The sequence below is a fragment of the Colossoma macropomum genome, unplaced genomic scaffold, assembly GCF_904425465.1.
Source record: "Colossoma macropomum unplaced genomic scaffold, Colossoma_macropomum, whole genome shotgun sequence".
NCBI lineage: Eukaryota > Metazoa > Chordata > Actinopteri > Characiformes > Serrasalmidae > Colossoma > Colossoma macropomum.
In genome coordinates, this window is record NW_023494805.1 from 16,006,427 (window position 1) to 16,024,329 (window position 17,903).

General features: G+C 36.8%; 2 protein-coding genes across 2 annotated transcripts; both read right to left on the reverse strand.

Moving 5' to 3' along the window:
* Window positions 1–748: 748 nt before the first annotated feature.
* On the reverse strand, window positions 749–9,953 carry spata6l (spermatogenesis associated 6-like). The gene is made up of 8 exons (XM_036597820.1): window positions 9,857–9,953; window positions 7,777–7,935; window positions 5,327–5,441; window positions 5,174–5,205; window positions 4,716–4,864; window positions 2,410–2,503; window positions 2,212–2,309; window positions 749–856 (listed from the first exon to the last, which is right to left on the reverse strand). Exons 2-7 carry the CDS (start codon window positions 7,927–7,929, stop codon window positions 2,247–2,249), a joined length of 606 nt encoding a protein of 201 aa, XP_036453713.1. The 5' UTR covers window positions 7,930–7,935; window positions 9,857–9,953; the 3' UTR covers window positions 749–856; window positions 2,212–2,246.
* Window positions 9,954–12,979: 3,026 nt separating this feature from the next.
* Window positions 12,980–17,141, reverse strand: gabarapb (GABA(A) receptor-associated protein b). Its single transcript, XM_036597821.1, has 4 exons — window positions 16,520–17,141; window positions 14,568–14,646; window positions 14,052–14,170; window positions 12,980–13,758 (listed from the first exon to the last, which is right to left on the reverse strand). Exons 1-4 carry the CDS (start codon window positions 16,607–16,609, stop codon window positions 13,693–13,695), a joined length of 354 nt encoding a protein of 117 aa, XP_036453714.1. The 5' UTR covers window positions 16,610–17,141; the 3' UTR covers window positions 12,980–13,692.
* Window positions 17,142–17,903: the final 762 nt, after the last annotated feature.

Genomic DNA, 17,903 nt, shown 5'->3' on the forward strand with positions numbered 1-17,903 from the left:
ATTATTTTTTTTTGTGCTATAAAAACAATACTGCTGTTTAATTCCCCTATATATTTTCTGCAGTTTTATGTATTCTGAACATGCTAATCTCATACACAGTGCAGTTTAGCTGTACAGTGAATGGACACTGTTTTAAGGGGGGCATTTTTCCCCTATAATAATAGACAAGACGACAAACATTTTTATGTTAACTCAACTAAATGTTTCTCGTAGTGCTGACAATAAAATGTCAATTACTCTAACTGTTATTACTATATTATTACTATCACAGAAGATAAATAAACAAAAAAAATGCTCTAGTGGATTTTTGTGTGTGTATGTGTGTGTGTGTGTGTGTGTGTGTGTGTGTGTGTGTGTGTGTGTGTGTGTGTGTGTGTGTGTGTGTGTGTGTTTTACCATGTCAGTAAATGTTTTGTACATGTTCTATTACTTTCATGTAAAAAGCAGGTCAAGTAAGACCTAATCCTGGTTCAAACAAAGCCCACCAACTTCCTTCTTTTGGTTGCACATTTTTAACCTTCCCTGTGAAAGACGAGCTGGCGAGTTAATCTACAATCACAGATATGGACTGGAACACTGTGTTAATGTTTTATTCTCACTATTATCTAAGTAAACATTCATGAATCAAAAGGCTTTTTAAACTCGTTCAATCAATACCAGAAGATGGAGATAACTCAGATATTCATGACTATGAGAAATATACATCACACAGAAGTGTACACACATGCACACACTACATGAAATATGTTGCAATTCACAGTAAATCAAAGATGAAATTGGTTAGTGACCTTTGGTTGCTTCAGAGGCCGGAGAGAGGAATCATGAGCTTCAAGTATCCATGGATTTGCTGTCACACCTAAAATACCATGGAACATTTATTTACAGATTCTCAGTACATGTTAAACACTACTTCTAATTCAGGATGGCACTTTTTCTTTTCTGATACCAACACTAAAATCTTTAGTACTGACTGAAATTCATATATATAATATATCCGATATATTTTTCTGTCAATACTACTTTAAAAAGTATATTATTATTCAGTTAAACTAAATTATCACTGTACAAACAAAATTTTAAAATAAAGTTAAAGTTAAATTCTCATAGAATACACGGCTAGCTACATGTTGTTCTTGTGTTAATGTTAAATGGGTAGATGTAAATGAAGTCAATTCAGAGTTGTTTGATGTGAAATGGTGCATTTAAGGGAAATCTACAGACATTTCTTTACAGTAGTGGTGACAGGAACCAGGCCCTGCAATGTCTACAATGCAAATACAGCCAATGCAAATAACATCCTACAAGTTTAATGCCACAAACCTTTCCTCAAAACTATCATAAAATAATGTCTTAGGCATCAGGCAGTGTGTTTCACGTAATCATTTCATATTATAACTTTCTGTGAGGGAGCTTTTAGAGATGTTTAATTCTTTAGAAGTCTAGAAGTCTTATCAACACCACTGTGAACAATTCTCATTCAGTAAGTTTCTCTAGAACAGAGCATTTCATATCAAACCACTCTGAATGATTTTGTTTACATCTTAACTTTAATTACACAGAAACTTCGGGAAACAGGCTGAATTCCTCTTTGACGTTAACATAAGAACAACAAGTAGCTAGCCATGTGTAGCCAATTACAATCAAAATATGAATTTTTTCTTTTTTTTATTTATTTTTTTAGTCTACATGTGGTTACGATAGTTATCACACGACCTACTTTAATACGCTTTACATCATTTTCCGCTGCAAGGAATTCTGTGATATTTTTCCTCTAAATGTGAGATCTGGATGAACCATTTAGGAGTTTAAATCTTGCCTTAAGATACACCTCTATTCCTTGGCTTATAAATGTGCCTAAATTATGTAATTTTATTTGCCCTGTATTATCTCTGCCCTGTGTATCTTATTTTACATTACTTTAGCTTTTATTGCGTTTTGCATTTAAATTGGAAATTTTATTCTAATACATTTCCCATGCTGTACAGTCAGCCTGTCTCTTTTATTATTTTTGTTGATCATTTTTGTTTCTGTTTCATAAATGCTTTGTAATTTAGTTTAATTCGCTGTACAGCACTTTGACTTGACTTTAGGATACTTGTTAAAGAATCAGATTGGATTATTTTTGTCCCGCCGATATCCAAACCCTGTCATTAGCAGGAATTGATGCCATCGCTAATTATAATTTTAATGAGTATTCAGCTATGCACATACCAGGCTTTGGTACTGAACAGCAGTGTTTAAGGAGTTCATGAATGTGGTGAAATGGACTTCCGTGCTAGCACCTCATCTATTTCAGACTCTGTGGCGCCCTGGAGACAAAGAGATATGTAACACACAGCACAGTCACTATAATGCATCTTAGCAGCAAACTACTCTGCATCTGTGCAAGTAAATGGGTGTGTTACTCACGTAGGTCAGTCTGTGCACAGCTCTAGGAGAGGTGAGAAGACTGCGGACTCGCTCCTGAACCTCCTCCCACACGTTTGGGGAACATAAGAGAGAACTGTCGAAACAGTAAACAAACATAAAATGAAGCTGTACTGCATGGCACAGCATTCATAAAGAACAATTCTGCAGGTTTTTCTCAGACATAAACAGCATCAAAGAACTCTGACAATTCAGAATTTGGTATTTTGGATACATTATGAAGGTACATGTATTACCTTGTTTTCAAAAAGGTTAGGACAGTGTCTAAAACGTTAATAAAAATAGAATGCAATGGATCATTTAACCCTATGTTTAATTGAAAACAGCACATAGACAACATATCAAATGTTGAAACTGAGAAATTGTATTGTTGTTTGAAAATTTTGAATTCATTTTGAATTTGATGCCAGCAACATGTTTCTAAAAAGTTAGGACAGGGGCAACAAAAGACCAGTAAAGTTGTGTAATGCAAAAAACACCACATCTCACAACTAGTTAGGTTAATTGGCAACAGGTCTGTAACATGAGTATAAAAGCAGCATCCCAGACAGGCTGAGTCTTTCAGAAGTAAAGATGGTGAGGAGTTCACCACTCTGTGAAAGATTATGTGGACAAATAGTGCAACAATTCAAGATTAACATTTCTCAACATAAACTAGCAAAGACCTTGGGGATTTATTATCTATGGTACATAATATCATTAAAAGACTTGGATAAGCCATGCGAAGAAGAAACCATATATAAACAGGATTATTTTTGAAAATCATGCCCACAGTTCAAAAGCAAGCATCCGTGATACTATGGGGGTGGGGTGCACTAATGCACATGACATGGGTAACTTGCATGTCTGTGAAGGAACCATTAATGCTGAATGATATATACAGGTTTTGAAGCAACATATGCTGGCATCCGTATTACGACAGCATGGCTCCATAGTAAAAGAGGCTAGGTGCTAAATTGGCCTGCCTGCCGTCCAGTCCTGTCACCCACTGAAAACATTTGGCACAAAAATATAATAAAGGAGACCCTAAACTGTTAAGCAGCTGAAATCCTATATCAAGCAAAAATGGGAAAACATTCCACTTTCAAATCTAAAGCAGTTGGTATCCTCAGTTTCCAAACACTTATGGCGTGTTGTTAAAAGGAGAGGTGATGCAACACAGCACCTGTCCCAACTTTTGAAACGGCATTCAAAACGGCCATATATTTTTCAAAAAACAATAAAATTTCTCAGTTTCAACATTTCATATGTTGTCTTTGTACTATTTTCAATTAAATATAGGGTTTAAATGATTTGCAGATAATTCCATTCTCAACCCAACTTTTTTTGGAAACATGGGATTGTAGACATACTGAATAAAGAAAGCATGTGACGTGTAGGCAAAAGATATTCTGCATGGAACATTTAAAGAGAACACTGACTGTTAAGACTTGTATGCTTTATAATAGTGTACATGTTCAATACTATTAAAATGTGATGTACAGACAAAAGAAAAGTGTTTTTTGTTTATTATTTTAAAAAAAAGACAAACAGGCAAAATTCCTCTATGAGTAGGATCCCCTTTCTCACACCGAGATGATGTCACATGGTTGCACTTGGCGCAAGTGCATTTAGCTCACTGTTCCTCACTTGATGGACAAGAGAGAGAGCAATCATTTGGTGCTACAAGAAAAATGGCAACCTAGAAAGATTTCATCAATTTTTTATAATGAATAAAATATTTTGCCTTGTTTATAAATATTTAATAGTACTGCACACATAAACCACATTATAGCTTAATGGTCAGGGTTCCATTTAAAGGAACAGTTTAGCGAAATATCAAATTTACACAGTTCTCTCCTTATCACATGTGTAGTCAATCAGTCAAGACATGTTTGATGTCTGAAGCTTGCTTCTTTAATTTTGCACTGGAGCTATGAGGCTAATGTAGCAAAAAGTAATGTATAACCACCAATTAACTAATTAGTGTTTTGCAAACTGCATGACTAAATTATTACACAGTTGCCTTAAACTATGCAGAGTTAAGTAATCTCAAATAGATTTGCTTAGGTGGTTTCTGTATGACCTACTGTTATCTATAAAAATAGAAATATGTCACAAAGGTGACAATAGAAGCAACAGCTGTATTGAAAGTCTACATATTGTAAATATTTTTGTCTATTTGAAAACAAAGTATGAAGTGAAAGTTGACATTTTTTGCCCAATTTTTCCTTTAATAACAATCAGCACATTATTCAAATTAACAGACATGGATTGAGAGGAAGGTGCTCACATCTGAATAGACAAACCTGTTGTGCCTTGGGCTTGCCGGGTTGTGATGACTCAGTGCTGCCGGGCTGGGGGATCTCTCATATCCCGCCAGGGGAGGACGCTGGCCCAGTTCCTCAGCGTCGTCAAGGAGATCATCTGTGTCTGAGGAGGAGCTATCATTAGGGAGCTAAAATAATAAACAGAGTAGTGGTTTATTAATATGGCAGGGATTTCCAAACCTGAAAGCTATTCTGGAGTGTAATATTCTGCAGTGAATTAGGTGCAAAATTCCACAGTCAAGGAGAAAAAAGTAAGAAAACTTTAGCTCCTTTTATTTGATCACCATGATTTTTTTCCTTGCATGAATAATTTAAATGACAGGCTTCTTCAATTATTAATGCTTATTATCTAGTAAGTACTTAGTAACTACTATGAAACTACATATGTCATAGTGTTCATTTAAAATAAACTGAAAATATGAAAATGAACCACCTACCAAATGGCTGGAGTAGCTTCTTCTAATGTTTCCTACGCAAAATATGAGAATTAAAAATATAATGAAAGAGATGTTGGGATATGCTGGGTACAGTGTAACCATGTTGACAGTGACAATAAAAAAACTTTATTCCAAAATCACGTCTCTTCATACCTGATTCTCCTGGAGATTCTGAGCGAAAGGTCGACTGGCTTCTTAACCTGTTGCTTCTGTCAGACTCAGCTGACCAGTGGGATAAGCGCCTACCCCCTGACCATGAGCCTTTTCTCTGGGAAATAATGATGTATCTTATTATTCTTTACAGTTTATTTTCAGTACATACAGGTGCAGCTTTTCAGTCTTCCTAGTTCATTTTCAGTGTGTTCTGAATGTTTCATTCTCTGAACTACCACCGTCACTGATGAGCTATGTGCCCTCTGCTGGTAGCTTTTGTTTATAACATGTTAGGAGAAAATTTTTTAGACAAAAGCCATATCATGACTGAGCTTAGACAGCTTTCTTAAAATCATGAAGAGAATGTTGCAAAATGATTTAACAGCTCTTTGTTGCAGTGTTTAAAATGATAATGGATTCATTCCATTAAGTAATACAGACAGAATAGTTTTACCAACCACAAAACAGCCAACAGACACTATTATAATCAGTGACCAACTTGTGAGGGGGAAACCAGGGGATGCTATTAAAAATGACAAAAATCACCCCATTTGAAAAACTGTCACTCCATCTTTCCATGCATTTGGATTATTGTTATTATGTGATATCACTGTAAATTTTGGTACTCTTTACCATAATGTCTTCAACTCTGCTCTTCACTCTCTTCCTTCAAATCTCAGCTTAAAACTAGGGCTGTCAATTGATTTAAAAAAAATAATTTATATTATTCACAATTTCCCTTTTAAAAAGCAGTGCATTTTGTTACACCTATACAAGTTGATCAAAAATAAGGTTAATTACAATGTATTTATGACTTTCAATGATGCAATAACATACATCATGTGAATGCAGAGCTCATATGAACCTGAACATGAAAATCACATGATTTTCAAAGAGTGAACACAATTTTAATCACCAAAATCGAGTAAGGGCAACAGTGGCTGGATGTTCCAACTTATGACTGTGTATACAAGATATATTAGTTCAATTAGTTCAAACTGAGGTCCCGTAGTAAAAAAAAAAAAACCTTAAAAAACAATCAAGTATTCAGATACTTACAAGGATTATGATCTATTGAAACCATAGGCATTAACTGATACAGTAATAAGCTATATCTATACAAAATCATCATCATTTATAGGATACTTTCTATTGGTAGGTGATTGTCCCAAACCCTAACCCCTAAAGTTCAACTTCAGAAAATAATACCTTAAAAATGTTTTCAGTGTTTTTTAAGATCTTTTTTATTTATTTAACAGACTTAGATTTATCATGAGTTTAATTTTTAAATTAAAACACTTCAAAAAATGCTGTCCCATGTTTTCATGTCACCACCGAAACACAAAACTCAGTTTCAGTCCATAGGCGGAGCCTTGTTTGAGCTGCACTCCTACATTTTAGAGCAGGAAACGAGACTGAATTTGAAGTAAATGTGTCCGAAGGTCTGAAAATCAGTGTGTAACCTTAATTGTCACTACAGAAACACATTTTCTGTAATAAGTTAAACTTTTTTGTGTGGAGATTTTCTGTGTGTACAACTGTTCAAAGCTGTGTGTGCTAGTCAAGTACTGGCTGTTTCTGAGTTATGCTCAAAATTAGCCAAAATTGTCATTAATGAAACACTCATAACACTACGGAAACTTTACCAAACATTTAGTAGTGTTGTGATTGTTTTGTAGTGACACAATGGAAGGTTCAATCCTTTATTTTAATAAATTAAACATAATTAAAGTATATGGGCAATCACAGCACATGGATTTTAGTCTGAAGTCCATGTCAGTTAAAAGTCCAAAATGTTGTTTTCAACTCTGACTCTGAACCAAATTGGTAAAACGATCCATATATCAAATATACAGTCAATATCTCATACTCTGCTTTGCTTTTCTTACAGATATTCAGATATTCAAGTTGTGATCATACAGCTTGTGTTTTGTTACTACAATAGAGGCTCTCGAATAGAACAGTAGATTTACACTTTGATATTGCTTTTGTTGATTTGCTCATTGATTTATCCACAGATTTCCTGTGAGCACTGTCCAGCGTCGTCTGCTGAAGGTGCTGAAGTTATTGTTTTAAAAGTCATTTATAAGCTGTATTTGAATGAGAGGGCTATAATAGTAAATTCTGTCATAGCAATATATCATTAACATGTTATCTTTGATAGCCCTACCTAAAACCTTCCTCTTTAGTCGATACTTTCATTCTCCTCACTCCTGCTTATATGTGTTTTTCCTACTCTCTGCAGGTGATGTTTACATGACTTAATTATTTACTTTTTGGATTTCTGATTTTGCTTATAACATGTTTGTAAAGAGACTATGGATGGAGACCGAACCCAACATGCCCCTTGTATACACTTCAACAACTGAATACATTAAGTTTATAACTGGAGCTACTGTATCCGGAGTTAAAATGAAATGGTTCATTTAACATCTGCTACCAAAACTTACTTGTCTGTGTACAGTATCGGAAGAGGAGCTGGTCCTGCTTGACTCAGATCTTTTAAAAGGGGAGAGTGAGCGGGTCCTTGGTGTCTGTGGGGTCCTCCAGGCTGCAGAGGTGCGGCTCTGCTGCCTGACCTTCCTGCCTCTTTTCCTCGTCATTGTCCTCTTTTGATAACAGATAAAGAACATGGTTACAAGTGAAATCTAATGGCATTCGCATAGTACTAGAACTGCAGTCACTGCTCCTACTGGATTTCAGTTATATGAAACAAACAGATCACGTAAGAAAAAAGTCTTGGGAAATCATAGGTTTAATGTAGTTCACTCAAAAGCCACTTTATTAGAAACATTTACCTTGTGTAACCACTGTGCTGGTGTACAGTTAGAGATGTGTGCAATTTATCACAACTCTCTGCTAGCTCCTCATCAGCGGTCAGTTTCTGACAACATAAATGCTCTTGGCTGGACATTTTTTGGGTAGTAGGCCACTTTAACCCAAGCATCAAAGTAAAAGCCAGCACAACACACATGACTATGCCACAGCCATGTCAGTGTAGTGCGCTTCTAGTTCTGCAATATTCTTGGGCTGTCTTGTGTGCACGGCATGCTTAAGCTCTACCCACAGATTTTCAATGATTTTTGGTCTTCCAGATCTTGCCTTGACTGCAATTTCTTAATGACATTTTGAACAGAGGAAAATTTGAGCTTGAAGCGCTTTCATATCTTTCTTTAGCCTCCCCTGCTTTAGAGACATCAATTACAATTATCATTTTCAGATCCTCAGCCAGCTGCCTAGAGGAGTCCATGGTTGTTGAGTGTCAGCACAGTTTGAGTCAGAGAATTCATTACGCTCTGGAATTGTCATTCTTAATGACAACTCTTGACCTGCCTAAGCATTCATAATGAGTTAATTACATTCTGAGACTTAACAACTGGGAGGGTGTCAGAACTTTTGCACATGCCATTGATGATTTTATTTTTTTGTTTGTTTTATTTTAATTTCAGTCAAGCTAATATAAAGTAATTGTGCATTAACATCTGCAGAACTTTTTATTATTATTACTATTATTTTTTATAATTCGCATCAGAGGTTGTGTTGTCTTCTTTTCACCTCAACAGAGGGGTAGCCGATGGATGGTGGCCAGTGCCACCCTAAAGTGAAGCAGGGCCACCCTTCTGGCCACCCCAGTTGTAGAAAACGAGACCATAAGTGAGACACTCAGCCATCATCAGTGAGCCATCATCAATAAAGCTTCAGTTATGCTTGTGGTGAAAGTCTGCCACTGGGGTTGTTACCAAGCAGTTATAAGAATTATACCACTCATAGAGTTTGATGGCACTATATAATAATGTGACAGGTTAATCTGCTTAATCTGCTTTTGTCAGCTATAATCATTTATCATGCTAACTAATTATTTTTTTCTTTTACAGTTAACAGTATTTTTAGTTAAATATAGCGCTGTCTAGCTAGCTTCCTAATCATTAGACTCATGTATATCCTATAGCAAGGGCAACTGAAATTCATCACTTCTGCGTCAACTCTATATGAAACATTTTCTTAATGTTGTGCACTGAAAAAAGCAATTTCATTTTATTTAATTCACTTGATCAAACGCATCATCTCCTAAAGAATGACTGAAATAATCCATGTTTCATACATTACATCAACACAGTTTTGTCCTTCAGTTTTTTTTCAGTTTTATACAATTATTGCTGCAATATTTTATTCATGCAGAAATTATTTAATTATGTACAGAGAAAAAAAACCCTATCACTTTGTATGTCATTTTAATGTAGTAACACTATTTTATTTTTTTATTTTATTTATTTTCTAGCACTTCTCTAGGTCTTACTTGGCAAACCCGTTCTAAATCAACAAAACATGTAATTTAGCCAGGGGTGCCCAAACTTGTGCATATGTATGTCGTTTGTATGTAGTTGACCTACAGGGTTAGCAGTCTTAATAAAGTACAAGGTAGATGTTTCTGATGGTGGATGGTTATTACAGTTATCATGGTCTGTGTTAAAGAAGGTAACATGTTGAGGAACATATTTTGATATACTTAAAAACAGTATAAAACTGTACCACAGGGACGCTTTGGAAAATATCTCTCTCTGTGCACTCGCTGATTGTCGTCCGTGTAGAGAACTCTAACCTTGGAGAAATGCCCTGTGGATGAAGAATTAGAAGCACACTAAAGAGAAAATCAATAGACCTTATTATACACACCAGATTGTGGAGCAAGACGATTTACGCTGGACTGCCTTAAGCACATCATAAATAAAGTAAACCCAAAAATATCTATTCTGTGCTAACAGGTAAGCTGTCATCCTTAATACGGTTAAAGGGGCCCATAACTGAATATTCTTCACTGGTTTGAAATAAAAGAGCTGGATGCAGCATGTAAATATGCTAAAGTTTTGAAAATGTACCATTCACTCCCCAGTCTATACAATCCATACATGGAAAAAAACTATGTATAGCATTAATTTATGTTTTCATTAATTTTGTGATGTCACAAAAATCATATTTACATTTATTTACTCTTAGCCCACAGCTGGTTAGTCCACCCATGACCCAAAAATGGTCATGTGAAAAAAAAAAAATACTGGCACAGAAAACACACAAACAGTGGGTGCTAAAATGTAGGATATGAGCTCTTGAATATCGATTTACCCTTTTCTGACTTATGACAGTGTAATTACAGTCAGAACTTATCTCACAGGAAAAGCTGGGTCTCTTGTCATTAGAACCTCTCGGTCTCCACCAGAAAAAGACGGGACCAATTTAGGTTCAGGGAAGAGAAAACTTCTGGCATTTTCCTCATAACTGGCCAGTACTTCCCCAACTGCAAACCAAAAAAAGATGGACATGTTATGACCTCTTATCTTCCTGATGTTCTCACAGAAATATGACCATTATTCATTTTTTATCAGTGACAGTAACATTAAGTGTCAGCTACAAAATTCACCTGGGGGAATCAACTGTATAAGCTCAATTTTGACTGTTTCACCTGTAAAAAAAACAAAAAAAAAAAAAAAAACAAAAACAGCATCGCATCAACAATATTAGAAATGCACACTGATTTCTATACATGATTATATGTCTATTTCTATACATGAACATTATTGCTGTCTTTGCAATAGAGATTATGTGGAACACAGCTTTTTATTTGTTTTTTTTTTTTTTTTTTTGCAAAACAACCTATAGAAAGTGAAATCACTGTGTACATTGTAAGATTTCAGCAATAGCTGCAGGATCATTGGCATACTTGAATATCTGTAAGAAAAGCAAAGCAGAGTAAACTGCTTTAAGTCAATGTAAAGTCCATTTAAGTCTTTAGGTCCATGTATGCTTTCCAAATTTTATCAAGGGTCACACCGTTTGCAATAAAACAACAATAAAAGTCATCCAACCTTTTCAAACCTTATTTTCATTCGAAACAGTAATGGGAACACTGCAGGTAGACATTCAGATTTTCTGTACTGGTTCAAGAGGGACACACTGAGGTAAATGTCATCTTTGGCTGCTAAGTGGACTCCAGGACAGGTGATCTGCAAACACAATGTTGAGCCTTAAAAACTACAAAAGATAAAGTTACACCCCAGCTAGTTAACACTTTAAAAATGTGTTTGTTATTTATTATTCTAAAACCAGGCACTGCAATTTTACTGTAACGTTAATTAATAGGATCCAGAACATTTATTACCGAGCATTAGTTTGTGGGATCTGTGGCTAACTAGCTAACTAACTACTACAGATTAAGTACATAAGCTTTGCTATTTCTCCTCCTCCCGGTCAAGGTTAGCTTGGATAACAGTGAGGATAAAATCTCCTTACCGCTCTAACGTGCAGTTCAACGACCACTTTGAGGGCTTTCCGGGCCATAGTTTTACTGTCGCGAGCAATGCAAAAGGTAAAGTTGTCCCCAGAAACTTTGACTTGATCCTTTCCAACTAGCACGATGTAACCTGCACTCAGCGTCACGTTTCCATGGTTTTACACTACAGGGGAATCGTCACATTTAGGACTTTTGTTTTGATATTTATCGAGAGCCACCAACCGGAAGTGTGATCGGGATTCTTGGGATTTGTAGTTCATACTGTGACAACGTATTTTCGACACCCTTTCCCGGCTGCCAATTCACCAGTAGGCCTACTCATGGTATGAGCACAATAATGATGGGCAGCTTATAAAGCATTTGACCTACAACCGTTCAGCTCTGCCCAATAGAAGCTGGAAAATGGTCATGTAAAAGTGAACTGTGACTGGTTTTGGTAAGTAAAACCACACAAACATAAGTGGACCTCAAGAAAAAGATAAGACAAAAGGATATGGGCTGTAAAAAGACCATGTAAGTTCTATTAAATACTCTACTTTAAGGATAGTGTAGTAGGTACAATGGCCAACATATTTTAATCATCTAAAACCTATCTATCAGAATTCACCTGTGTGTTTGGAGCTCTAAAACCTAGAAATGGGAGTTAATGTGGTATGTCTGGACAGTAACAGCAGAAGAGGACTGTTGCTTAGTACAATGAAACACCAAACACAGGCTGTAAACTCTACAGTTCTCATTTAATAGCTAAGGTACAGTGGGTGCATCGTGACTGGAAATGACTGCTGTAAGAGGTTTTGACACAGGCATAGAGAGCTAGGAATTGTGCTCAACCTGTATGTTGCTTCACAGCGTCCTACACTATTCCCTGCTTTAACACACCCACTCATGAAAGGCGTTATAACTAGCAGATACAAGACATAGGTGTACAGTTAGAATCTACATCTCCTCTTTTCCATGCACAGCTTGTTAGTCATTCTAGTCCTAGATCTCGGTAGGCTGGATATTTTGGTTGGTGGACTGTTCTCCACCCAGCAAATAACCAGAGGTGTGTAAATACTTATGAAAAAACACACATTACCATGCAAGCACCACATCAGACTCACTGCTGTGTTGAGGATAGTCCACCACTCAAAAAACATCTTGTCAACTGTGTTTGCATTGATAGGTAGTAAGTGGGGGGTGGAGGTCCTATAAGGTAGGAGTGAGTGTCTGATGGATTGGTGAGTGAGTGTAGATACAAGGTAGGTGTACCTAATAAACTGATTATATGACTGTAGCGTGCCACTGTGCAGCAGACAACAAACAGCTTAAGCAGAAAACAAATAATATAAATCTATTTTAACAAATAACGAAACAGAGAGACAGTAGACAGTTTGTATGTGTTTAGTTTTTATGGTCACCACAAGTCAAGGGTACCAGAAATGCAGCTGAATACCGAGTTCAAAAAAACAAATGACAAACAAAACAAAAACAAAAAAAAACAAAACAAAAAACCTGCAATCTAAATCAATTCTTAAAGCTTTACAATCTCATAAATCAAGCCACCTAAAAATCACCTAGGTACAAGAATAAGTAACATTAAATATTAATATCAGATTGTAATTAAACCACATACTGGAGAGCAGAAAAAAGATGTTAACTTTAGCCTGGCTTTTATAACTGACTGCTTAGCAGGTGCTAGCAGACCTCAAATGTGCAATGGGCCAAAAATATATATATTTTCAAGATCAAGGAGAGAATAATTCAATAGCTTTAGTAAAATGAAGATAAAGCTGAAGATCTAGGCAAAATAAGATATCCTTCAAGTACTATCCATCTCCATCAGGTGCTGCTGCTTGGGGCCAGTCTGGAACCATGATTGTAAGAAAGAAAAATGACTTGCCAAAACCTGTGTGTAATGAAAACCCAAAATAAAGCAAACGGCAGAATGAAGGAGGAGACGTAAAAAGAAATTACAAAAAGAGACGGCGAAAGTGCATCTTATGTCTTAGCTCTGAGAACTCTAGGCTGCCGATATGGGTTTATATATTCTTTTAAAAGGAAGGTAAGGGAGGAGTGAAATTAGCCTGCTCCTTTGGTTCTATTCTCCATACACACTTTCATCACTGTAGGCAATGTAGAGGAAGAAGTCTTCTTCATGATGCTCCTGGAAACAGGGGAAAAGAAGAGATTGAATTGTTGCATTGATATTAGATAAGAGATATTATTTGAGAGAGAGAGAGCGAGCTTATACCTGGTATAGCAGGCCCATGGTTGCAGAGGTAGGAGAGAGAGAGAGAGAGAGAGAGAGAGAGAGAGAGAGAGAGAGAGAGAAGAGAGAGAGAGAGAGGAGAGAGAGAGAGAGAGAGAGATAGAGAGGAGGAGGGAGAGAGAGAGAGAGAGAGAGAAGGACGGACTGAGAGAGAGAGAGAGAGAGAGAGAGAGAGAGAGAGCTTATACCTGGTATAGCAGGCCCATGGTTGCAGAGGTAGGAGGAATGACGTTGTTTACGAAGAAGAATAGAGCATCCTCGGCCCTCAGATGGATTCGTTTTCGGATGAGAAAGTAGAACTGGCCCACTGCAGTGAAACACAAAAAAATAACAATGATAATAAGACTACTGACAGACACGAAGACTGATATAAAAAGATGTGAACAGAATACCAATATATCCCATCATTTTTATTCCAAGGCCATCCTGAATAATCAGTTCTGTCTGGCCGATGAGGGGTCATTACTTTCCAGCAGTGACTGCTGAATAATGCCCACACCTAATCACAGCACTCAGCATTCAATACAGTCAAGGACTACTCAAGAGTACCACTATACTAGCATTCATTCAACATTTATTAATTATTTATGAACAATAACTTATGTTCTGTTTTAAGATCTTTAAGTCTTTGGGGAATTAATCTCTAACCTTGGTTCACTTTATGTGACTTGGTATTTATACATCTGTAAAGCTGCACTGCTTACCTGTGAGATCGGAGGGGACAAGGTATTTCTTCTTATCCAAATCTCCTATTCTGGCTTTGGGGGCTTTTTCAACAATTACCTTGCAAAAAAAAAAACAAAAGATCACCAATTAGGTCTGATAATTATGATACAAGACTGGAACAGCTTCATCCACTGCTGAGATAAGCCTTAGACAGAACTGGTTACATTTATATTCACAATTGTTGACATCAACTTATTAAAAGTACTATAGTTTGCCATTAGTTGATGGTGTTTTTACTTGAGAATAGTCTCAAAATAAGTATTTTGCTTTTTCACTTCACTGCATTTTTTCCAATATATGTACATACAATCCTTACACGAGCACCCTACACCAATTTAGGTTGTGTACACTGACCTCAGCTACATAAGTAAATATGGAACATGACCACAACCACATGGCTGGTCAGCAAAAACAGGGTTCTTACACTTTCCTCATGAAGAAACTAGACTGAATTAAGTGTTCATTTTCTTGCCATTTGTGAAAGCCATGAACTGGATCAACAAGCAATCAGACATGTATTAGGCTACATTTCTTTCTAAATGTATACTTTTCCAGGTCTGGAAAATTAGTGCTTTTAACCAATCCTGAAAAAATGTAATGCAAAATGACCTACTCTTTTTTTTACTTCTTGAAGGAGTACTTACATTTACACTCAAATATTCTTTTTGCCTCTACATATTTAGTTACACCAAGTGCTGCCACTGCATGATTCCATAGCTCAAGGAATTCTTGGCATGTGTTTATTTATGGTGGTGGTAAATAATGGTAAACAGCATATGGATCTTTGCACAGAATACATATATCCAGTGATCAAACTTTGTTTCAGACATTCAAGCGCAAACTGGAATAACCCCAGGATTTGCTTGTTGTTACAGAATCTATACAGCCTGGGGAAATGCCCTACCTGATGGTGTAACATACGCTTCTATTTATCAATAAAATGAGAGATGATGGTTCAGTAAATACACTGTACCCAGTGAGAATGCCTTGGCAAGACACGATATATAACTATATAACTATATATATATATATATATATATATATATATATATATATTTATAACTATATTATATATATATATATATATATATTTTAATTATAAAGAAGAGGAATAACAGCAAGGTAATCTGCAAGGTTTTTATCATCGTTCAAATAGAAGCCTAGTGGGAGGAGAAATATGGGGGTAACATATTTCCATCATCTACCCACATTATTTTTACACACATACAAAAATGGCACCACCTTGGTGAGCTAACCTAGCTGGCTCGGTTTAGTTTACACAAAACAAACAAAGCGAGCTGTTTTATCTAGATTTGACATCTGCTGTGGTCGAACAAGCCAGCATTGCACAGCAGTTATTAAATCTTTGTTGACAGTGTTATTTAACTACCATTTAGCTAGTTAGCGATACCCATTTACCAATACGAATTTAATAAAGTTAAGCTGTTAGCAGTGTGTTGTTCTCCCGTTAGGTGAGCTCCTATCGGGCCAGCCTTCAGCTTTAGTAGGTTAGATAACTTATTTAGTTAGTTACCTTATTGCATTAATCGGAAAATTATTATTCTACATGAGGACAGGCTTGTTGGTCTCCGGTCAGCTGGTAAAGGGCCGTTAACGAACGATTTTGGGTCGCAGCCCCGGACGCCACGTCCTTAGCTATCTGTTCAGTTTCGATTGACGCATTAGCGTTAGCTAATTAACAGGACATCCAGCTAGCTAGGGTTAGCTAACGCAGATTTCACGCTACTGTTTAACTTCGGACAAACGTTCCTGACAATACTAATCGTATTAAACGTATATATACAAGAATAGCCAACCAATCTATGTTGTTTTTAGGTTCTATACATAACGAAGCGGTGAGTTAAGCCAGCTAAAGCTAACAGAAACACCCTGGCTCGTGTAGCGAGGCTGGCTAACGCTAGATACTCACAGGCACCCTGTCAGGATACTTCTTCCTTATTTTCTCTCCCTCCGATCGCCTCTTCTCAAACGGATGCTCCTCTTTGTACTGGAACTTCATCGCAGCGAGATGTAGGAGTTTGCAGTATAATAAATCGTCGGTTGTACACGGAGCTTACAGATGGCACAAATCAACACAGTTGAAACAGCTACCAGCAGCGCTCCGCTCTGTTTTTGCCAAGCTGGTTTTTTTGCCTTGTAACCCCGCGGATGAATACAATAACAACAGCTGCGTCGATGAGTGTTTTCTCAAAAATTCATCACTGCTGACTCTAACCACACGTCGGTTCTTTAAAGCTACATATACGAAAAAGATAATTGAATACAGCGAGGTTACATCGTGATTTGTGTCGTTTTCTCTGTAATACCAGAGCAGGTACTACTTTCTCTTGGTCTCCGTACAGCCGTCAGAGAGCGCAGGGCGTGTTGACGTCGTTCTTCGGTTCGGTCGGTGTTTTGATGCCTCGTCTTAACCGAGTGATCCTGAGCGAAGGAGAAGGCTCGGAGACTTACACGGGCTGTTAAAAACGTTCATGAACGACACTGAAACCCACTGTGACCTCTTTTATATCTTCATTAACGTCGCCTCAAAATATAGCCTATATTCATTAACAAGGAAGAAGCATCACGTGAACGTTCCTTTCAGCATGTTGCATCACGGCCATCACCCTACTGCGTAGTTTCATGTGATCTAATGCACACCTGACCTGAGGGGTAATTCACAAAGCAGGGTTTCTCAGTTTAGCCAGATAATCTAAGTCTAATGTCAAGTTTGTCCAAAAGGAACAGAGTTAAGGAGACATTTCCACTGGACAGTCCTCATCTTTGGGCTAACTGAGGATCCAGCTCTGAGACTCCGACACACCAATCAGCTTGTTCTGTTAAGCTCCAAGAAGGTTCACTTGACAAATACCTTATTTGTCAACTTTACAGACCAGCGAAACTGAAGAAGCTCTGACAAGCAGTTTTGATCCAAAGTTTTATGTTATCAGAAACTCAGCTTGAACAAAAAACGTTTTAACAGTACTATAAAAAGCATTAGACGCGCAAAAACACGTCTAACGTCCAAATTAAGCTTTTGCTAGAATTTATTTTAACGTTTGAATTCAGTTATCACTACTAAGAATTCATGACCTTTCCCCTAATTCATTTTAATGTTAGGACTTTTCCCCCCCATATAGTATGAATTCAACATATCTCTGTTTGAACAGAACCTTGCATCACTAGTTTTTAATTTTTTTATATAATGTGAAAATATCATTTCCATTAACTTTTATTTAAAGTGAAAAAGTTTTTCCCTTCTCCTGAAAAGTTGCTATTTTGGCGATACAAGGCTTTGACAGCAACAGTGTTAA

What these genes read in the sequence shown, in the direction of transcription:
- spata6l (XM_036597820.1), bottom strand. Translation starts at nt 7,929, where the DNA reads ATGACGAGGAAAAGAGGCAGGAAGGTCAGGCAGCAGAGCCGCACCTCT. An exon ending in CCGATACTGTACACAGACAA is followed by an intron (nt 5,442 to 7,776) that starts GTAAGTTTTGGT and finishes ATTATTTCCCAG; the next exon opens with AGAAAAGGCTCATGGTCAGG. An exon ending in AGAATCTCCAGGAGAATCAG is followed by an intron (nt 5,206 to 5,326) that starts GTATGAAGAGAC and finishes TATTTTGCGTAG; the next exon opens with GAAACATTAGAAGAAGCTAC.
- gabarapb (XM_036597821.1), bottom strand. Translation starts at nt 16,609, where the DNA reads ATGAAGTTCCAGTACAAAGAGGAGCATCCGTTTGAGAAGAGGCGATCG. An exon ending in TGTCCCCTCCGATCTCACAG is followed by an intron (nt 14,171 to 14,567) that starts GTAAGCAGTGCA and finishes GTTTCACTGCAG; the next exon opens with TGGGCCAGTTCTACTTTCTC. An exon ending in CCATGGGCCTGCTATACCAG is followed by an intron (nt 13,759 to 14,051) that starts GTATAAGCTCTC and finishes CCCTGTTTCCAG; the next exon opens with GAGCATCATGAAGAAGACTT.